Raw genomic sequence first — 23,346 nt, forward strand, 5'->3', positions numbered from 1 at the left:
CTGGTTAAATGGATCTGACAGAAAACTTGGGCTAAAGTTCCCCTTGTGCTGCAGGAAAAGGAGACTCACCAGCCGCCATCAGCCCCCCAGGTCTCACCTTGCTTAGGAGTCCCACAGCGAGTGGCAAACCAAGACTTTGGGCCAAACAAGGTAAGAGCCCATTGCAGCAGGAGTATAATCTATTCCTCTTATGATTGGAAATGTTGTCTGGTCCCCCAGGGACTGGTCTGGAATAAGCCTTGATGCATACAGTGTACCATCTTTCAGGAACCAATGTTCTTACTCGTTATGATAACTCTGTGTACTCTGACTGTGTAAGTAAGTCCCAGCCCCTTGGTGACACACGTGGGATGATTTTCTGCAGCAGTGCGTGCCAAGCCTGAACCCAGTGTGGTTGTTAAGCCTAGCCCTGCATCATGATGCACAAGGGGGCCATTCCTCTGAAACACAAGCAGGCTTTGAAACTTGGGACACAGAGCTTTACAGAGTTCTCTGTCATGTAACGGATTCACACTTGTACTCCCTTTACAAAACTCTGCTGGGTTCTGACCTTGCAGTTAGTGGAGCTCAGACACTCATCAGCTTGCACATAAGTGAGCTGCCTTTAGGATCTGTTTGCGTGACTGGGATGCAGGAGAGTTTCCCACTGTTTTTTTTGTGCTTTGTGACGAATCCTAAATTCAGTAGATGCAAAATCACTGCAAAACTCTGTTTTTATTGTCTTTGTACCAGCTTCTTTGATCCTGTAGGTTTGCCTCCATTCCACTGTGAGTGGTTTCCAGCTTGTTTTCTGGTGGTTGCTAACCCCACGTAGATCTCTGACTTCTAGAATCCACCTGGCATGGGTTGATGTGAGGTATGATTACAGGGCTTCACTGGCAGAGACAACACACATGCAGCTGAAGCTCAAGCAATGGTAAGAACCTGTTGCAAACTGCAGGACATGTGGCATAGCAGGGACCTACCACAGTTCATTTGTCCAGGCTCAGTTCAGGCAGATGGGCAAAAATGAAGCTCTCTGATGCAAAGACTGTAGACGTTTCACATTCCCTGGGCAGATAGCCCCCACTAGCTGTATTTTGGGCAAGACAGTTACACCAGGAACATCCTCAGTTCCCAGCAATGGCTATTTCCCAGGTACTGTAGATGAATTTGTGGCATGCAAGTGCCATTTCAGCACTGTGTAGATATTGTCAGATATAGTATGGGGAGATATGGTAGCAATGCTGAGACTTGTTAAAAATAACCCACTAAAGGGTAGGGTTTTTTTTGACAAAGAGATTCAAGGCATTAATCACCGCCCCTCATCCAAATCTTCACCCAGCTCAGAAAGCAAAAGTTTGCTTGTCATAATTATTGGCTGCCTGGGTTGTTCTGGCCCCAAAATAGCTGTTGCTGGTGTCTGATGTTTATCAGCCAGCCTCAAAGCTTCTTTTGTTCATGCCTTCTTGCTCATCTTGCTAAGAGAGGTTTGCAGCAGCTACACCCTGAGAAAATCAAAGGGGAGAGAAGTAAGACTGACTTGCCTAAAGCTAAAGAAGTAGGTAGACAAGGCTTGTGCAGCAAGTTGCCCCATTTTAAGCTAAGTATCCTGATGTTCAGGCTGGTGCACAAAAAGCTATTTGGTAAGACCTGGACAAACTGTGTGTCCCTCCTGTGCTGGTAACATTGGGAGTGTGTCTCATTTTTGTAAAGCAGCTCTTTGTGGCACAGCTACCAGCCAGTGAGCTGAATTTTCTAACCCTGCTATTAGCTTGAGGGTAAAACAACATTCCTCAACCACCTGCTAATTACAATCTCCTCATTCATTCATTCATTCATTCATTCCACAAGACACACCTGTGAGCTCTTTTTGCTGAAATCAGTCTTTTAGGAGGGTTTCTTCTCTTTTTGTTTCTTAAAATAATTTTATTTATCCTCTCTCTCACCTGGATCACAACGTGAAAACTCAGAGACCAGTGGAGAGCTGAGAACTGCTGACAGATGTCCTGTGGGTGCCAGGGAAACTTGTGTCTTCAGCAGAGTCCATGAGATTGTGGTCCTCAACCACAGAGATACTCTGCTGGGCAGGAATCCTGCTGGTGGGATGGTCAGGGGCCCAGTGCTTGCAGCAAGGAGAGATCACACTAAGGAAAGCCATCCTGAAGCGCTGGGACAACAGATTGTAAATGATGGGGTTCACAGCAGAGCTCAGATAGAAGAAAACACCTAGGAGAGCAAGGGTGGGGGAGAAGAGAGAAAGACCTCATTTTTGTATGGAATGACTTTGGAAGAGGAAAATCTCTTCGTTGCCCATACTGCTCTGCCCAGCTTGGGTGCAAGGGTGGAGGCAGCGACGGCACATCCCTGCTGCTTCCATCCAGGCAGAGACAGAGGGATCTTGCCAAGGCTAGCTCAGGCACTGCAGCACACAGGGAAAGGGCAGTGAGAGATATATTAACTGGAGCTCACTCTCTCCAGCTGCTCAGGAGCCAGCTCTCTGGAGCTGTACTGACCTGCCCCCAGCACAGCCCTTATCCCCACAGCAGGATTTGCACAGTTGGTGCCCCCATCAAAGCTGCAAGAGGATAACTTCCAGCCAAGGGGAGCTAATTTCTTACAACACACCAGGACAATTGCACTAGATTGGATTTGTCTGAGCTGCCTAATGGCCACATTCAGTGTTTTCCCATGGTGGACTGAAAATAAGATTCCTCTTTGAAAAAGCCTTCATTTGATGGTTAGCAGGGCCATGAACATTTGGTTATATCACCTAGTTCTGAGCAGTATGTAAGTCTTTTCTCTTGCCCTTTGGTAAGGTTTCCCATTTTACCTCAGACACGCTCTGGAGGATGATGCCGGCTGCTGGGCATTCATTAAAAGCAGCTCAGTGACACCAGAATACATTTCTGAACAATCCCAAGAAGGAAAAGCAGCTGATAATGATTTTTTTTTTCTTTCTTTGTGAATAGTTGGACAACTTTATGGGACAACACGCCCAGATCTTGAAAGCTGCAAAAACATGCATGCAGTTTTTATTTCACCAAGCCCCAAGTAGCTTTTCCATGCATGTCTTGTGACACCTACGAACTAAAACACTTCATATTGCAAGTGAAAAAAGCTTTACCTGACACCACATGAATTATGTTGAATACATTAGCCAGAGGCTCAGTCCATTCCACAACAAAGCTGAAGAAGAGTCGATCTATATGGAATGGAGCCCAACAGATAGCAAAAACCATCACAAGGACAACTAGGATGGAGAAAGGGGAGAAAAAAACCCAAGTCAGTTATGGAAGGATATGGTTCACTACACTGCACAGAGCAGAGGTAGTTTAGAAAGCTGGCTGAAAGACTAAATATACAAATTCTATTAATTTAAAAACTTTTCCAATCCTTTCTGTCTTACCATTAGCAGCTAAAAGAACAAACTTTTCACTCATTCTCTTGGATAACTCAATGCATGCACACACAGAGTGACATTCAGCTAGATCAGGTAACAGCCAGATAATGTTGTGGCACATACAAAGCCTCATGAAGAAACTGAGACACCTGGATTCATCTGTGGTACCTGGGACACACTGACCCCGTTGTGCCTTGAAGTTAGTTGTCTCTGCACACTGTACATCAGTGGTGGGATAAGGCCAAAGAACCATCTACTGGTAATAAGTATGTCTGGTTATGCTGCTCAGTATGAGGGAAAAAGAGTTTGCCTCCAAGCACAAGCTGGTTTGTGCTGGCTCTAGTAAGGGCTCTTGCAAACCCTTTCCAGATCTGGGTCCTATGAACATCTGTGATCACAGTCATTGGACACAGAGGATCAGGCTGACTTCAAAGTACTGCTTCTTAGTTCTGCAGGTGACTTAAGCTGCCTAAAAGAATAATGTTGTTGCAGGAAATATTGCAGGTGATTTATGTTTCCTGCATAAACATCATCTCAGCAGCAAGGTGATCTTTGTCTTAAAGACAGCCCTAACTTAGGAGGTGATGTGAATTCAGGGTGGTTGGAGCACATAATCTCCTGAATGCCATACAACGTGCAAGTCTGCCTAGGTCCTGCTTTTTCTTGGGAAGGTCTAAAGGGTTAAGTCAGGAGCAGGTGATGTATGTAGTTTGGCAGGACCTTACTGTTCATGAACAGAGCTTGTGGTGTGATGCTAAACATCCTTCCTTAAAAATGCATGAGATAGAATATTTGCACTCTGAAAAAGAGGAATCCTCCCTCAACGTCTGCAAGAGCTGGGTTTGGAGTGAGGGATAGTAGAGAGCTGCCATACAAGCAACTGCCATGTACGTTTGCTCAACCTCCTCTCATGCTGGGGAGGAAAATTTGCCTTCTGAGACTTCTGATAGTAGCCATGGTGCTCCACTTCCATGGCCTCTACTTCCAGACAAAATAGATGAGCCTTTTTTCTTTTCCTTTTTCTTTTTCTATTTTTTTTTTTTTTTTAAATTGCTACTACTTCTTTTGGAACTCTTGTACCCAGTGAATTTGCTTGATACCATTCAGGACTGGGTCACCTCTTGTCCATGCTCAATAAAACACATAAGGACTCACTTACACAACATCTTGGTAACTGATTTCCTGGATGGTCTCTGAACATTCACAGCCATTTCCTCCACTTCCAAAGATTTGTCTCCTTTCAACTGGCAAAAGGAGGGAAACCAAAGGAGAGCTTAGACAGGAGATGACAACTGCACCAGACAGTCTGTTTGATATTTTGATAGCTGTCATTTGAGAAGGCAATATTAGAGCAACTCAGGACTCGTTGAAAAAAAAAAAATCTACATTGAATTTCAGTTTTAGTCTAGGGAAACAGTGAAGCTTTAGGTTCTAAACAATCTGTAGATTTTATGGATCTGAGGCTGCATATTTACAGCAAATTTGTATTTCAGTTCCCCGTTTGTCTTTTCTCAGTGAGTCAATATTTGGTTCACAGTTTGTGTTCAATTTCAACAGTATTTTGCTAGGCATTACTTTCTCTTTTAGCAAAATATTGTTTGTTTGTTTTCCTAAAAGGGTTCCCCACAATTAAGCACAAACCAATGATCCAAAAAATACCCAGAGAGGCCTCAGTGAAACACAGCTGTAACCACTGGCAAAATTCCTGTAGAATTCAAGGGAGTTCATTTCATGCCCTGAGTGTTTGGACTAATTGATATTCAATCTGAGGATCAAACCACATGTATGCTCTCTTGCAGACATCCAGGGTGCATGATACACACAGATACAGCCACATACTGCTCAGTTACAACTATTGTTTTGGTTTTTTTTTTCTCCAGTTGTTCTTCCTAGACTTCTAAAAAGTAGATATAAAGACTAATAATCTACTTGAAATGCTTCCCTAATATGCTTACAGCAAGAGCCTTGGTGCTTTGGTGATGAAAAGACCATGTTTAGATAATCAGGACAATTGCTTTGATTATAACAGAAAGAACCTATGGAGAGTGCATAACTGGATCCAGCTTCCTGAAGTGGGAACTTCTGATTAGCCAACTGATTTGGAGTGATTTTTTTTTTGTCAGCTGAGAGAAACCGGAAACAAAACTTTTAACTACATAGCAAAGAATATCAGGAAAGAGGGGAAAAGAGAGAAATCAAACTGTATTTGCAAAAATCTTGTGAAAACATAGTAGTTGTGCTGTTTTATTCTGCCTTTTACACTGTGACTTTGCTTCCTCAGTTTTGATTAACAATACTTTTTTCTAAGGGTGGTCAAATGAGACCTTCCTTCAGTGTTCTATTTATTCATAAAACCCACAAAAGGGCAACACATGTAAATCATATTATATTCAATTATAGGGCAGTCCAGCTTCTCATGTTTTACATTATTCCCTTCATAACTTTGAGTCATAGCCACAGTTGCTTAAGGAAGAGGCTCGGTTGATTTGAAACACATCTAGCGATAAATGTCTGCTCAGATTGATTAAAATCCCTGGTTTCCCTTCAGTGGTTTTCAGTCTCAGGAGAAATCTATTCCAGGCACATTCCAAAGCCTCAGAGACTACAGTGCTCTGATGCTGTAATAAAACAGAGACACATGTATCTTTATTTTTCACCTTCCTCCTGTCATTTTGGTGATGCTATATGGCTCCTCTTTAGCCTCAAGTGATAATAACTGGAGGTGTAACTAGTAAGAATAACTCAGCAGCTGCAATTTAACAAAACAATGAATTATGACAAGGAGGAATTAAAAAAAAAAAAATTTAAAAAAGGAATTAATCCATGGCAAAGGTTGTAACTTGGGTTCATGCCAGTGGTTTGACAGAGGGAGAAGCCAGCCAGGGTAGTGGTTACTTCTGCATTGCTGTGGTTGTACGAGGTTATGTAGGGTTGCCTGGAGATGAATGTTACCCATTCACTGCAAGAGAATTAAAAGTGTGTGGAGCAAGAAGCTGAAAATTGGATTTCCCTCCACATCTTTGTTAGCTACAGCATTTCCTACTAGAAATTAGAAGGCAGAGTAAAATTAGGGCCTCACCTATCCCCAGGCAAATCTAGTGAGGCTACTCAACGAAAGCAGGAGAACTGTTTTCTGTAAGCGCCTCCATCTGACATGAGTGGTGACCAATCTTCCTCTCCAGCTAGAGAGAAAAATTGATATTTAAAATCCGCATGGCCTGTGCTAAATCATGCACTCCTGCTTATTTCAGTGATTTGGCTGAAGCTGTTGCCACCTAAACTGCAGCCTAGGTGTACCCTTAACTCACGCCCATGCCAAGGAAAGTGGGTTAGTGGGTGCAAGGTTTGCTGAACAGGCTCTATGGAAGGAGGACAAACTCTACAGGTGTGTGCTGGGCTCTGCAAAAGCTAGCCAAAGGCAGTCACAGATGATTCTGGTTTTAACAACTGGGCATTTAGGCAGCAAAATAGATTTTTATGATAAAATTTGGACCAGCTATGCATTGAGAAGAACAAGTTGTCATGATTCAAAGACAGCAGCAATAAAAATTATCAATGTGGCCGATGTGTTGCTGAGGGGAAGTGACACTAAGAGAACTGTTGGACTTATAGCAGAGGAACCATTCTACCTAGGTAAGGTCAACCTAGTCCCATCTCATCATCTAGATCCTCTCACGGGTGCCTGAAGTAGATGGGATAAATAAGTCCCTGGACTCTCCCTTCTCTCTATTTACTGTCAAAAATCCTTGTTAAATGGAGTCTGACTTTTAGATGACCAGTGATAAGAACCTATCCTTATGTCATTTTAGAGATCTGTGTGAAAGAAATGGATGGGGACCTAGCACAGGATCCCACTGCAATGCAGGCTTCTCCCCAAGCAGTGCCACCCCATCTCTATGAGCACTGCAGGGATTAGCTTCCACAAGCAGCTATTTCCCAATGTTCTCATTTTTTCCCTTTCCTCTTCTTCAGCTTTTTGGCTACATGTGGCAACCAGTAGCCCAACAGCTGAACCAAGTTTAAAGAAGAGCATAGCTGATTTAGGGATTGGTCCTAAAGGCACCTGTGATAAGGACCTTATGAGTGAAACAGCAGGAAGCTTCCACAATCAAATCTACTGAGACCACAGTGTAATCATCAGTGTTCTCTTCTTCACAGGATTGCCAGAACTATCTATTGACTATAACATAATAGTATTAAACCATCAAGCCTTACAATTATATGCAAGTAGTTCATGACATAATTGATCATGAGGTAATGAGCCTGACAGCTCTGTTGGCAATAAATTCCCCAGAGAAAAAGATAAATATATTTTTTCCTTTTAGCACAGAATAAAATTAACAATTGTCTGCTACTGTATGACCCATGTTTGCTACCTTCTCACAGCTGCTTCACATGTCACACATTTCCTTCTATATTGCATCCTGAGGCTCTCCTGAGCACTGGCAAATCTTGAGGGAGGAAGTTGGGTGAAGAAGAGCCCTTTCCACAAAGCCTGGACTTGGAAAGGCTATGACTCTTTGCTGAATTTGGCTGTTGTACAACCTTTGGTTCAACTCTGAGCTTTGCCACTACAGTCTATGAGCAACACATGGCACTCAGGAGGCTCTGGAATGTTGCTGAAGCTTCACAGATTTCATCCTGTGTGAGTAGCTAAAAAGTGTCTTTTGAAAAATTACAGATATTCACCATTCTATCATTTCTGTTGAAAAAATGAAATTATCTTGCCTAGTGCAGTTTGCTGCATAACGCAGATATACCCAGGATGGATGCTGTTTAAAATTTGGAAGGCTGAGTTGGATATACAGAAAAGCAGAGGCATAAACAATGAACACTGCAGCCCTTAGGAGCGACAGCCTGAAGCTATCTATGAATGTAGACAGAAGTCCTGGGAGAGCAGCCCTCGCCTGGTATCTGGTTTCTCTTCTGGGATGGGGGTTAGGAATTTCTGCTGCCACAAACAGAAATGCTTCTGATCTTCAAGAGTTCTTTTAATTAGTTCAGAATTTCTCATTTTCTTTTTGTAACAGCTGTATTTTCAGTACTCTTTCCTCCCTTAAGGTCTTATGTTGCAAAATTTTCAGTGAAAGTATGTAAAGACCCCACAACAGCCAGTGGGGATGATTTAACCCATTCATGGCCTTGATGATCTGCTCTGTGCTATGGATTTCTGGCAGTTAACCATTGTGGCTTTTCCTATGTAAGGAAAATTGCTTTTATATAGTTTCAGATAGCAGTAAGTATCAGCCAGCATATATGGTGGATATATACAGCAGAAGAATTTTGGTTTAATTTCTTACTCATTATTTGGTAAGTTCATTTGTCTCTATCAGCATATTGCATCCCTTTCTTGCTATATGATCAGACATAGTTTTTAAACTTTTAAGTTATATTCAGTGTGAAGAGATAGATAGGATTTATATTTTCAAAATACAGGATTTATATTTTCAAAATATATGTGTAACATATCAGAAGAGTCATTGGCTTGTTACTCTTAGCAGTGCATGTCAGTGTTGTGCCACATAGTTTTATGACGCTATGATACTGATTGTTTTATCCATGTATTTAAATGATGAATACTTAGTAAAACTTCACTTTCTGAAGAGAGAATGAATAAGAACTCTAAGGTAGCCTTAATCGATGGTGAAACTATGCCATAGTTATATAAAGAAATTATATAAATGTTGAATTTGTTAGCTGCAGCAATAAGGTAGCATATCAGTTTATAACAGCTTTGTGAGTTTAACAACTGAATATAATCACCATCTCCAGGGAAGGAGAAAAATAAAGTAATGCAATGGAAATTCCACAGTTACAAGAAGAGAGAAAACAAATAATATACGAGAATCAATCACTAGCCTGCTCTTTTTTATTCTTTTCACATATTCTTTTTGTCTGTTTCCTTCTAGTCTTTACTGTAAAGGTGCAAATCTCTGAGAGGCTGGAATCAATCTTGATTGACTTGGATGTTTAAGTAACATTCAAATGTAAACAGCAGTGCTGGTTATTTATTTATTTTCTTTTAAATATTGGAGTAAATTATTCCCCAACATAGCTATATTAATTTAAGAATGGCATTACACCAAAGAAGGAGTTGGATCCACTATTTTCAAAGTTTTGAAATACTTTTGCTTTTTTGAGAGAAAACAGTTGGGCAAGAAAAAGATGCAATCACTTCAAAGACACTTACAGACACAAACACACAAGGATGAGCTAAGGAAACACTAAGCACGGTTGGAGTAGGACTTACTCTCAGCCCCATCAGATAGTACAGCACACTTATTACCCCCATAGGCAGCACATAGAAGAGAAAAGAAGTGATCTGGACAATACAGTTGTAGATCCACATGGGCATGACTACAGTGCAGGTAGCAGAGCCAGGGACCAGGGTCCCATTGGGGAAATACTGCAGCATGATGCCATGGGTGCCCGTGTTGGGGAGGGCAAAAAGGACAGAGAGGACCCAGAGCACCAGGATGGTCCTCAGGGCACGCTTGCGGGTGCTCTCCAGCTTGGCACGGAAGGGATGGAGGATGGCGATGTATCTTTCCACGCTGACGGTGGTCACACTGAGGATGGAGGCAAAACACACTGTCTCAAAGAGTGCTGTCTTCACATAGCAGCCGATGGGCCCAAACAAGAAGGGGTAGTTGCTCCACATCTCATAGACTTCCAGTGGCATCCCGAAAAGCAGCACGAGCAGGTCTGAGACGGCGAGACTGAAGAGATAGTAATTGGTTGGGGTCTTCATGTTCCGATGTTTGAGGATTACGAGGCAAACTAAGAAGTTACCTATCACCCCAACGATGAAGATCAGGGTGTACACCAAAGCCATGGGCAAGAACAGATGGCTCCGTCTGGGCCCACACAGGAAGGCTAAGTAATCCTCAGTGCTGTTTAAGTACCTCCTGAAACGTTCTTCATGGAGACCAAGGTGATTAAACCAGGAGATATTACTGATCCAGGCCATTACTAGATCTGCTGAAACGTTTCACAGCTGAAATCCAGTTTTCTTTACTTTTCCCTCTGCTAGTTGGCTCACTTTTTGCAGAGAGAGGAAGAGAGGAGGGGAGTTCTCTTGCCAGACCTTGATGCACGAAGCCAGTGAGAGATGCGAGCGTGTTTGCCTGGCTTCACTTAAGGTTTTGCTGTTGTAGCAGCTGTTCTGCTGCAAGGAGTCCCTCAGCCAGAAAGCCCCTCCTTTCACACATATTCATTGGCTCGCTAAGTGCATTAGATTACAGAGTAAGAAAAGAGGTTCCAGCTACTTGTATCAGCTCCCACAGCAGATGCATTTAGAAACTCAGAAATGTGGGATTTAGAGAGCTGGGAATCTGAAATATAGGATGTGAGGCAAGCTGCAGGATGTTTGCATTTGTCAGAAAGGGGGAAAACAGACCAAAAAAACCCCAAAAAACTCAGTCTAAAAAGCTTTTACAAAATTATAATGATGCTATACCCAGTTAAGAGCCAGAAAAGACAACAAAACATCTGGCATGGTTTTATTTTTCAAATCTGGTGATTTTTATTTTCTGTTGTCTGTGGCAGCAAGTACTTGGAAACAGAGTTTGAGCAGTAAAAAGCCAACCTGTTTTTGCAGCCATTCATGTGGAATTAGGCTACTATAAGGTTTCAGCCTTTTTTAAAACACTGTAATTTTTTTAATCCTGAAATCCAACATAGGATCTAATTGCTCTTACTGATATAAAACTATTTTCCCCACTTTCCTGGTATGCTAGAATCTGACCCCATATTCTTAGATAGCCCTGATTTGGGAATCTTTCTGAGGACTGTATTATTCCAAAGACATATTTATTGCCTCTGGGACTAAATTTATGCAACTTTTTAGAAACTATTATTTTTTCTTGAATGACAAGCATTCTGAATACACACTTTCAGAGACAGAGGGTATCCTGCAAGGTTGATGGCTGTGTCAAAACAGATAATTTAGCTCCTCTTAAATGCTCGATTCCTTGCTGCTTTCTCTAAAACAAAAAAGCTTTGAAGTGCATGGATGTCCTATTCAGAAAAAGTTTAGCCTGGGGGCTAGTTTAGGGGATTTTTTGTCAGCTTGATGTGCAATTTGTCTGCCCAGTACCTCTCAGTACCTCTTCACTTTTGAGTACCTGGCTAGTCCCCCTCCTTGGGTCTACTATCTATGTGTGGAGGACCACCTTCTTTTCTTTGTTTGACCCTTTAGCCAAGTCCCCCTGGCTACTAACTTACGACTGCATATTTTTAACCATCCACGAGCCTTTTTGGCTGGCATTTACTCCAAAATCCTGACAAAAAGTAAGTGGCTGGAGAGTAAACTGATCCCACACAAAATCTGTTTTCTGACACCTAAAAGCTGAGGCTGTCTTAGATCCTGTCTTCTTTACTCCTACCCTCTTTAACTTCTGGTTTAGTGATGGTCCAATAACATCGCAAATAAAAATTCTGTAATAAGCACAGACTGTCTCCTAAAATAACATCAGGAGATAAAGAACTGAGGCTTGTTCCCACTGATGCATACTCAATGTGTGGAGCCCGAGGATTACCGTGCAATCATTTCAGATGTTAGGGGCATGGAAGGTACCACAACAATTACACTAGAAGACAGAAGCAGGTCTCTCGGGATGACTTTCAGATCTGCTGAAATTATCTCGCACAGCAACTCTCTCCATCAGAAAGACACCTCTCTCATTTATTCTACAACTGCACACAGGTCTTTAATTCAGCATGCTGAAAGGTTTTATTGGATTGGTGAGCTACAAGTGTGCTCTTTTGACCTATGTCTCCCTTCGTTAAGGATTAACTTAAAGAGATTCCTTGCATTTTAACAACGTTGTAAGGACATGAATTTGATTTTGATCTGCTGTTGGTGTAAGAGGTAGGAACAGAGGAATCACTAACAGGGTGTCCCGTTGAGACCAGGACTGACTGTTTCAGAGCACTGTAGGAGACAAGTATTTGAGAATTTGTGCATGACTAAGCACTTGGTATAGCTCTGCTTAACTTTCAGAGTTTATTTCCTCTTAATCTCTTAACAATATTTTATTTCTTTCCTTTTCTTCTTCCCTCCCCACTAAGTTCCACCGTTCTCTAAACTGCATCAGAACCGAGGTGAGTAAACACTTTTAAAGTAGCTGCCAAACTGGTCTTCCTTTTTTCTCCTTACACATAAACCTCTGTAAAGAAACTGGAAAGGAAACTTGAGATCTGTTCAGCTTGAAATCAGTCTTAAAGAAAACCAAAACAAATGGAGTTGTTTACTAAAAAGCCAACAGGGCAGCCATACCCATCACGAGCTCTACAAGAGGAAACCAATGGGCTACAGAAGCACCTCAGGTCACTTCAAAGTGTTGATGTGCCAGGCCCACCTGTGTCTACTTCCCCTTATTCCCCTTTCTCCATCCTTTCTGATCCTGCTGAGCTCCAGTGCTGCCAAGATGTGAGAATAGAAACAAAGAAGAAAAACAGGTCTATTTGTCTAGCAGGTCACCCCTGGAACCATGTCACTGTGACCAAGAGTAAGTGGCAGATGGAGAAGACAAGGAGAGTGGAATATATATTTCAGTTCATTTCTCAGAGCTATGTTTGGTGTTCTTTATCATATCTGTCTCAATAAGGATCACATCTAACCAAAGACTAGCTCTGCCTCTGTATGATTTGAAATATTTTACTTTTAAAATTGAGACAGAAAATAAAAACAGATTTTCCTTTTGAAGGTAATATTAAAGCATTTGGTATTTTTCATTATAAATCACACTTCATTGGTGCTTGCTGTAATACACTCAAAGGAAGATGGTGCGCTGCATGTTGCCCTTAGAATTGGGCAGATTTATGTAATAGTAATGTAATTAATGTAATATTTACATTGATGTAGTGTACACTACATAATGTGTATCAATGTCGTGTAATCACAGGCTGCCCAGGGAGGTGGTGGAGTCATCATCCCTGGAGATTTTCAAAATACGAGCAGATATAGCCCTTGAGGCTATGCTTTGGTGGTCAGGGAACTGTTGGGATGAAGGCTGGACTTGATGATGCTAGAGGTCCTTGCCAACCATAGTGACACTATGATTCTATAATCTTTGGCAACATTAACCCAGACAAGGTCTTTTGGCACAATGTCACTACTAGTCAGTGTGGCATTATCTCCTCAGGCACTCACTCTGCCCTCATGCTGGTGGTACCTCTTGTACCACATTTACATTGTAGAATCTTTCCCTTAGCTGATGTAATGTGCTACAGCACACTCCTGTGGTCCACTGAGAGCAGCAAAGTGCACGTTTAAGAAGAAAATTCAAGTGCCTTCATGTTTCCCAAAGCCCTTCTAAGGGCACCCATTAGGGAGTAAATATATTAGGTCAGTGAACAATTTTATATTTTAAGAAAAATTGGACACATTCTTCAAAAGAGACAGAGAATGGTGGAGGTAATCCAGAGTGTAGTAAATGGATAAATCCTCCACTGGTCATGCCTACAGAGGGACATACCTTGAAGAACTATGTGCCATTATGATGACCTGCTCCGAAAATTTGCTTACCTCAGAATACAGAATTTTATTCCCACCAAACAAAGTTTTTATTTTAATATTTATATCTATGTGGTAAGACAAGGAGGTTTCTCATCCATCTTCATTTGCTCTGGTGATGGAACTGGAAGTAATACAGCTGTGTTAGTGCCGTGGTGTCCCACACTAATTCTGTTGATCAGCTGAGAAACAATACTGCCTGACATGTCCATTTGGCATCCAGGACTTGAGCTGATGTCTCTGGGCAACCCTCCATGGGACACTGCTGAAGGTTTGCAAGAAAGTTTTGTAATGCTTATTGTACACAAAAATTTAGAAAGACAGCCTACTTCATTGGAAGGGCTGGAAGAGATACTGAGTGTGCCATAACTCCTGTCAAAAAGGTGCACTAATTTTTATCCTCAGCAATTGCAATCTGGTCTTTAATTTTTAGTTTCCATTTGTGGCTATCAGATTGTTTGTTTCAGTGGTTTTACCCTTTCTCCAATTTGTAGATACTGAAGGTAGGTGCAAGATCCTTCAGAAATTCTGCATGAGGGGACTGTTATCCAGGTTGTCTGAGCTTGCTTTTCCTATTCCTTTCCTGGAGCCTTTCATAGCTGCCTGTGGAGCCACACTGCTTTCTGAATTGCAGGTTCAAACTCACTGTTTTAATCCTTTGAGAATTTTGCAGTACCAAATATCTCTGTCCCATGGGGACGTAAAGAAAAGGATGCAAATGGTACACAGAGCTAGTAAGCAGAAATGTTAGACCATATTGCACTGCCCATGTTAACACAACTGCTAGAAAAAATATGGGCCCACTGCCCTTATAAATTACTGAGCTATAATTATAGATCACAGATTTTTTTTTCCCCCTCTGAAAATCTTATTTGGTTCGCTACAGTAGCAGGAATATGAGGTCTTGTTTTTCTAAGTATATTCAGTATAACGTTCAATATGCCATCAAATACATAGGTAGATTTTGTATGTTTTGCTGCACTATAATAGCTGGATCTGCAGTAGCCTTTCCATGCCCTATTGTAAGCTATTTTGCAATTATCTAGGTCCCTCACAGACAGCTTTTCGGTGGATGTGCATGATATCTGAAGTCCCCAGGATATCAGTCAGCACAAGTAAGAAGTGGATTTCATGATTACAGTACAAAATACCAAGGAGGGCTCCTCTCTGCCTGGAACAGCTGGCAACCTACACAGTGCACACACAGACCACTTCACAAGTGGAACTCATTTTGCCTATATTTAGTCATTAAAACCAAAAAATGAGTTTCAGGCTCTTACTTTAGTCAATAACGGAAAGAGGAACCTCCAGAATGGGATTTCTCTTAAACCATAGCACAAGGTAAGAGATATGAAATGGAAGAGCTTATTGTTTTCCTGTTGTCTGTAGAGGGAGAGTGGATAATAAGGTTTAACAGTAAGTTTTCTTGAACAGCCGAGATTAATTTAGACCCCAATTTTGTGAAGTCTTCTACATCTTCCTCCCATCAGGACTGATCTTTAGAGGGAGCCAGGTAGAGGTTTTGTCTGTGAGAAACTGTTGGGACACCTGGAAACAGGGCCACAGACCCAGCCTGCAGGTGAGGAGTGAGGACAGCCAAGTGCTAAAAAACTCTCTAGTCCTCTTTTATCCAACAGAGTGGATGCACCTATTGACATGGCTTTCAGCAATGGGTTGCTTTGGTAGTGCTGGGTCCAGAAGTCAATGGGCATGACGTTCTTCCTTTTTAGTAAGTGTCCTGTGTGTTGTCTGAGAATGTGCACTCATGCTCTGAAGAGGCAGTGGGTGGCAGGTAGAGACGTGGTTCAGGTTTGACATGCAGGAGAGCAGCAAAAACAGCTGAAAAAGTACTATAATACACAACACCTTGTCATATTGAACAAGTCCATGGTGACAAAGTAACTTGGGTTTACATGGAAGGAAGATGAAAGGATTGTCACGGCACAAAATGTATTGAAGTCACAAGCATGGTACACAATGAGTCAGATTGTCTGAGTCAGGAGGGACCTGCTACTATAGGGATTCAGATTTACGCAGGAAGAACCAGATTATTCAGCATCTCTCTATGGCTTTCTGCATCTTATCACTATTGCTACTCCACTCTAGTTTCTTCCTCTCCTTGTGATGTGTGTGTTTCTCAGGAGGGCTTGACTCATTTGATTGTCTGACCCAAAAGATACTTAACTACTTTCCTTGACATGACTCATCAGTATTAATTTTCAACTCACAGCCACTTGGCTTCTGTTCAGCACCTTGGGGTTTGGGCAAGGATTCTTCTCCACTGGGGGGAAAAAAAAATCCGTATTCTAGAGCCTGCATAGTGTCTGGATATGCATTAGACATATGCACTGGTAAGACAGAAGAAATCACAGTAACAAGTCTTAACATAGTCAAAGAAAGGCAGTGATGCATTGTATTATTGGAGGTATTAGAAAGTTAGCAAGTTGTTATAGGAGAACTGAATCTGTCAATGAAAATGATAAATGCTACATGTGGAATTTATATAGCACATGTGATATATAAAGCTAACAGTAAGAGAAATGTAAAGAGAATCCCTTTCCTGAACATTTCTTCCTTTAAAGGTTGGTATGGAGGTAACCTTGCTGTAAGAATAATAAAGCTTATTTCAAAAGTTTTGCTTCTATCAGAAAACAATATACACTTTCTGTTTCCCCCCAAAATGCAGTGATGGGCTATAGTCTAAGAAACAGTTTGTTCAGAACTACTTATGTAATAATAATAATAATAATAATGAAATTCAAGAAACTGGAAATTAGATAACATTTCTTCCTCTTCTTCTTATTTCAGAAAAGGCTTGTTTAAATTACCTATACATGTTTGAATTTTTCTGGCTCCAATAAAAGTATTATTCTACTGCTCATAAGGGTGCTTCTTTGGCAAAAAACCTTGTCAAGAGTTTCCATTTCCTCCTGCCTCAGCTACTGTTCAGATTGCTTTGTACGTTGGATTACAGTTATCACTTGTCTTTGTGTAACATTGAGAATCAATATTATTTGACTTGGAATTAATGAAACCATCTTTATGAAGAAGGATGTGCATAATTTGGAACATTTATATGCTGGCAGATGATGTTCTCTTCCTGCTATTTTCTCCATTAGACTATCCTCAGGAGTCATCTCTCAGTTTAGTTAAATGCAGTGAGGGATGGTACTGTTCTTTTGAACGTCTCCTGCTGCAAGGTTAAGGAGAGAAAGAAAACTCTAGACACAACAGTGATGAAAAAGATACATTCCAAGAGGGATAATGTACCATAATTTTCAAATAACCTAACAGGCCTTCAACACGCAGCACAAACAGCAATAACTTATTAAAAAACTGGTTCCAAATTGTGGTGTACACATCAAACATTTTTGTATTTGATAGCTCACTTGGTAGTGAGATGATCCAAGGCAGGATTAATAGGTAACCCATATAACCCATCCCTGCCCTCTAGAGCTGAGGAGCAGAACAAGGAAGAGTCCCTGTGCAATGGGAACAGCTCTCCCCATGCAGGACTGGGGTGCAAGCACCCCGATGACCTGGTAAGTCTGGTGTTACTAGGTCAGTTCTTCTCCACCAGGATTTAGATCAGTCTGCTACTTTGGGAGCCTTATTCCTTTTGATGAAACTGAAGATGAGTATGAGGCTCAGGAGCTTCCCACACAGATTCCTGCAAATGGAGGAGGGAATGAAGATGAAGGCTGTGGCCTCTTCCTATCAGATGAAAAAAAATTCTATTTGGTCATTTCCTTATACCATTGGCACTGAGGCCACAGCTGCTGCAGCTCTCTTTATTATTCCCCAATGCTAATTGTACAGTGGCTGCACAAATTTGGCTTGGTCCACTTCTCTTTACTGGGAGACCAGTTTAGCATCCAGACTGATGGATATTTTGCCTAGCCAAGACTTCTTCATTATCCGCTCATTTGAAAACTCTGATCCACAATTAGATCTGAGCTGACCCAGAACTCTATTGATTTGATCTGATTCTACTAAATACTAAAAATATCTCTTATCGACAAACATCTGAACTTATTTTACAATACCTTCGATAACACAAATTTCTGCAGCAGAGAGAAATGACTCAAATCTGAGTCAAGTTGTTGTTCTCTTAATACAGCAAGCTGTATTTAAATGGATAGTAATATTAAGTCTGAAATGGCATCAGAAATAGATTAGATAAAGAAAACAGAACTAGAAAGCTTGATGTTTTATTTTTCAATTCTATTTAAAGATCAAGGGCTAAAGATTAATGTTGCTTCCAACAAGAAATGCTTAATGATGGCTGGCACAACAAAGAGGGAAATAAAATGGAGAAGACCTAACAACCTTGAAGCAATAGTGTATTAGGAAGATGAACACTGGGGATTGGAAGTGAAAAAAGACAAAATGTACTTTAGACAGGGAAAGGTGCAGAATACACCAAATGAAAAACATACACAGAAGTTAAATCAGAGATGAGGACAAAGGAACACAGAAAGAAAGGAAGCAACAAGTAACCTGTAAAGAAATAGGATCACAGGCTAAAGCAGCCTGGAGGGGTTGTCTGAAGGGCTTTAGTCCAACCTCCTGCTTAGAGCAGGGCCCACTCTAGAGTCAGATTACAGAGTGGACCATTGAGCGACCTCCTCCTAGGTGCTGTGGAGGCTGCTTTGAGGTCCCCTGAAGCCTTCTCCTTCCCAGGTGAGACCAGACTAGTTCTCTGAGCATATCTTCAAGGGCAAGCGCTCCAGCCCCAAACAGCTTGGAGACCTCTCCCAAACTTGTACTAGTTTATCGGTGTTGTTCCCACACCTGCTGATCTGTGGGGGGATAAACACCTCAGCATAGTCTATTAATACAGCCTGCTGCTGCTGCCAGGCATACAGCTGGCTCATGGTCAGCCTGCTATCTACCAACAGCCCCAAGACCTTTCCAGCTGAGCTGCCATTCAGCTTCCCTTAAGAAGGAAGGCACTTGTCTGCCTTTCCCAGCATTCCTCTGCATGGAAGCATCTGAGGAATGGCTCTTTAGCATTGCTATTTCCAGGATATCATTGTGTATAAACCTGATTAGTCCCACATTGTTATTCATTATTCTCTCTTCTACCATTTGAAATAGTTCAATCATCCCAGAAGAGAAAGGAACTAGTATCCATGGTCCAGATTTATGAGATGTCTGGAAGCCTAAATCTCTCTGGTACTCACGAGACTTCAAATCTTAAAGGCTGTTCAGTGCCTTTGCTCCTAGCTTTATGTCACTAGTAACAGAAAAGAAACACTATAACACAATTTTTTCCAGCACTGAGAATGTCCTGCTTAAATTTCTACTTTGTCATTTCCCTGGAAGATAGAATGCATGATGAGTTGGAACTGTATAGTCTCCTAGCAATAATAAATTACCTGTAGAAAAAATTCTGGACTCTTTCTCAAGGCATGAAAGAGTTCCAGAGGTAGAACTGAAGGTTTCCTCGCTCCAAGCTTTGTTGTCCTTGCATTGCTACTTTCTTGATCAGTAAGTCTCCTAAAACTTCAGGGTGTCCTACAGGTGCCAGACCTTCCAGCATCACCATACTGGCCTTTCATTTCATCAGAAGATGCTTGGCTTGCTCTGTTTTGGTTGACAATCACTGTATTTTGAAATGCATGGTCTTACACAACACCCATTTGAATGGAAGTCTCAGAGCTGCCTTGCAAGGGATTTAACACAAAACAGAGCTGAAAGGAAAGATGCAGACATAACTTTGAGCAACTCATATTTGCTAACAGTTTTGTTTGGTCCCTAGGACAGTGAATATGATCGGTCAAGCTGACAGCACATTAGGTCTCAAACCTAATTCAAAAATAGAGAATTTGCTCATATTTGAGAAGATACAATGTTTGAATGATATCTGGTAGTCAGATAAAAAAGAAGATACTGGCTAGGTGGAAAAAGTACATATAATACAGGGCAGTAACCTGCACATCTCTCGTGCCTTTTGAGAAACGTTTATTCACAGCCTCAAATGAGACTTCCTACTGTGAGTGCATGGCTCACGCTCTGGCTCTGTGCTAAATGGGTGCTTTTCAGCCAGTGTACAGGCCATGATTTTGTCTTCAAGATATGAGAATCAAGGTCTATGCACTTTGACAGTGATTCTTTCAAAAGCATTCTACAATGCAATGCAGATGGCGCTTCGAAGCGTTAAAAAGCCTGTGCTCAGTGTGGAAAAAGCTCGTCTCCTGGAGCACATCTACCCTTGCTTTGCTGTAACATTTCCCATGAGATTTTCAAGTGTTTTATAGACATGAATAGCCCAGCCCTTCAAAGCAAGATTGTCCTTCTCCCACAGAGGTACAGAAGTAATAAAAAGTTCTACAGAAAGTCTTCTGATTTAAACTTTTTGACATTTGGCCCTGTGCTGTACCAGCCTCCCCCTGGAGGAAGATCATGAGACATTTTTTTCTCAATCTGCAATAAGTGTTTTCTTCCCTTCCACTCTTTCAGGGCCATCATGTAGATTCTGCTTTGAGTGACATCATGTCTCTCTCTGACAACAATTACAATAATGTCGAGAGCATTGGAGTACTTTAAAGCCCAATTTGAATCTGCTCAAACACTTTGAAAAAGTTTAGATTGCTACCAGATTTTGTACACATTAACTCGAAGACTTTTTCTTCAGACCTTATCCATATTTATAGTGAAGTGGGTGCTTTTTCTAACCACTCTTGGCATTTTTAAAATACAGGCCGTGGAAAGTGTTCTCTTACTGTTTCTTGACATTAAAAAAAGGATGAAAACAGGAAAATATATAGTTCCCAAGCAACAGCCATGCTATTGCAGAAGAAGAGACTGATGTACTGTTCTGTTGCAGATAGACTTTTGGGACCTGCAGTCAAATGTAAGATGGAAATTGGGACAAAAAGACCAGGCTTGAAATTAAATATGCTTTTTAATCAAAAAAGCTAATTTGAATAGCACTGTATGTCACTGCAAAGTGATATTACCTTAAATATGTCAAATTACATGCAAAGAACCATTCAAATAGAAAGTGCCCAGATTTGAAGCACAAAAAGCTAAGTATCATGGAAGCCTGTTAAAGCACCTCCTGAAGAGCAGAATGACAAAAAGCCCCACACCCAAAGCCAAAGAACTGAACAGCTGAGTGTGCTTTTGAAGCTGTGTTTTTTTTTCTGACAGTACATATCTTTGGGCTGGTGAATAGCTGTTTACTCAGTTAGCTGGGAAAAAAAAAAAGTTTCTACTTTTAATTTCAAAGATATGCTGCAGAGTTCAGATGAGCTTTAATCTATGCTGGAAAACTCAAGATAAAGAAAACAACAAAGCCACCTCAAACTAGCTCAGCCAAATGAACCTGCAGTGTCATAGAAGAGCAGTAAATACTCATTTCTCTTTCCTGCTCTTGATGGAGAGATGTCCCCAGGTATGGGGAATATGTTGCAGTCCTTCAGAGCTGTTTCCATTTCTAGCCTCAGCAGGAGTAGGACGAGAGTTGACTGGGCACTGCCCTTTTTTGGTGGATAGCATCCACCTCACATGGTGAATACAACTCAAAATTGCTGCTGAATGCGTTGCTATGGGTTGCTACATGTTTGTGTGAATATTGAGAAGTATGGGATCAAGCACTGGTGATATTTCATCTTGTTTTTCAATGTACTTAAGAATTCCTTCTACCTGCTTTGTCTTTCTCTGATGTTCTACTTTCTTCCTAGTAGCATGGAAACTCTGCTCCTGATCCACTCCTTGGACAATTCTTGGAGAACTAGTTGGTCCTGACCCTTGTGACTCCATCTTGAGCTCACAAATGGATGTATAGAGGTTAAAATAATGAAATTCTTTCTAGGAATCAACTCTAGTTCTAACTTGTGGTTAAAACAGCTTTCTTTTGGGAAACAATGTTTTGATGAAAACCAGGGGGTTTTGTGCCTTATGAGATACTCCTGATTTTGATGAAATTTCTCCTCTCCAGAAAACTTCTGAAAGTAAAATGTGATCAACTTTAGGAATGTCAAAATAAAGGGTTTAATATCAAAATTTTGTTATGCCTTTTCATTTATATCAGTTTGAATATTTCTATAATTTTCAGGTCTATCATAGATACTACTCAACAGGCTTTGTTAAGAATGCGTCAGGTTAGTGTGAAATACAGTCAGATGTAACACGACATTTCCATATTTTCTAACCTTTTAAAAGAAGTTTTAAGTACAATTAATACTGAGTAGAAATTGAACTGGAAAAGTAGCACGAAGTCTTTCTTGCAAAGTGTTTCTCATTTAATCCAGAAGACAAGGGCAGCACAGAAAGTATTATCCAGGGAGTAGATGTTTTCAATAGCCCAGTGTTAACTTGTAATAATTTTAAAAAATACAGAGAGAATTATATTATTTTCTGAAAACTATTGGCATTTTTCACTCAGCAAAGGTTTTCAGGATTTCAGCTATTCCTTCTAATGCAGAAAGAAAAATCTTTAAGCATTAGCGTTTCCAAAGAACCCTAAATTCTGACAGACTCTAAAACTATCAATTTCCTTATTCTCACATTGGTTATGTGCATATCTGACCTATAAAGTTCGACAGTCACCTTTGCAAATAGGATCCGTAGACTCTAGGTAGGCAAGACCACATTTACATAGAGAGCAGACAAGCTTTTAAGGGGCGCATCATCAGGCAATTTATTTTCATGCAAAACAGACGAACTACGGGGCAAAGCCTCAATTATACATAGAAAAGAGGGCAGGAAAGACAGGGCTAGATTCAGAGATAACCTGTTAAAATGTTAACTAACTAAATTAAGGGCATTCTGGACTTCTCTATGTGTGTATGCAGAGTTCCTGTACAAAGGGCAGCTATGAAACACTATATGTGGAGAATTTTCCCTTTCATGTGGTTTATCCTAGTTTTAGACATAAAATAAGTCTTCAAATACACAAAGAAATAAACTTATAAATAGAGTGACCACTCTAGCAAGCAATATTATTCCATATTTATAAAGAAAAATAATATAACTCACGCTTCTGACACTTGTTTTTAAAGCTTTTGTATTACTCTGGAAAGGTCAAAGTATTGGTGGTGTTTGAAAGTAAATCAATGCTTCTTATTTACTGTCTGCTTTTCCATTGCACTTTTAAGTGAGTGAGAAGCCATGTGAAGTTTTCTGGGGATTTATCTGCCTATCTTTCATTGAATACAACTGATCAATTGTATGGATTTTTGGAATAGTTTTAAACACAGTTTTTGCAGAGCTCACAATACCTACTGCTTAACATGGCAGTCTTAATCCTATTCAGTGCAGGAAAAAGCAATACTCCTTTATGTTGCTCGAAGGCAGGAAAATGCAAACAATTTCCCCTTTAATGGAATTTTCTAGCTCAGTGGGATCCTTGTTGAAGAATTTGGAATAATTTTGCAGGTTTTTACAGGTAATAACTGGGGATAGTATATCAGTTTCCCAAAGCAGTGAGGGAAAG

At 40.8% G+C, this 23,346-nt stretch overlaps 1 protein-coding gene across 1 annotated transcript; it reads right to left on the reverse strand.

The window, feature by feature from the left end:
* Positions 1–1,948: 1,948 nt before the first annotated feature.
* On the reverse strand, positions 1,949–10,538 carry NMUR2 (neuromedin U receptor 2). The gene is made up of 4 exons (XM_008949014.1): positions 9,633–10,538; positions 4,542–4,626; positions 3,107–3,232; positions 1,949–2,208 (listed from the first exon to the last, which is right to left on the reverse strand). Exons 1-4 carry the CDS (start codon positions 10,350–10,352, stop codon positions 1,949–1,951), a joined length of 1,191 nt encoding a protein of 396 aa, XP_008947262.1. The 5' UTR covers positions 10,353–10,538.
* Between the last annotated feature and the right edge of the window lie 12,808 nt (positions 10,539–23,346).

This window comes from Merops nubicus, unplaced genomic scaffold, assembly GCF_000691845.1.
Source record: "Merops nubicus isolate BGI_N331 unplaced genomic scaffold, ASM69184v1 scaffold2401, whole genome shotgun sequence".
NCBI lineage: Eukaryota > Metazoa > Chordata > Aves > Coraciiformes > Meropidae > Merops > Merops nubicus.

Coding starts and splice junctions, on each gene's coding strand:
- NMUR2 (XM_008949014.1), bottom strand. CDS start 10,352: ATGGCCTGGATCAGTAATATCTCCTGGTTTAATCACCTTGGTCTCCAT. Junction 3,233..4,541: donor ATCAGTTACCAAGATGTTGT/GTAAGTGAGTCC, acceptor TCTCCATCCTAG/TTGTCCTTGTGATGGTTTTT. Junction 2,209..3,106: donor CATAATTCATGTGGTGTCAG/GTAAAGCTTTTT, acceptor TTGCTCTCCTAG/GTGTTTTCTTCTATCTGAGC.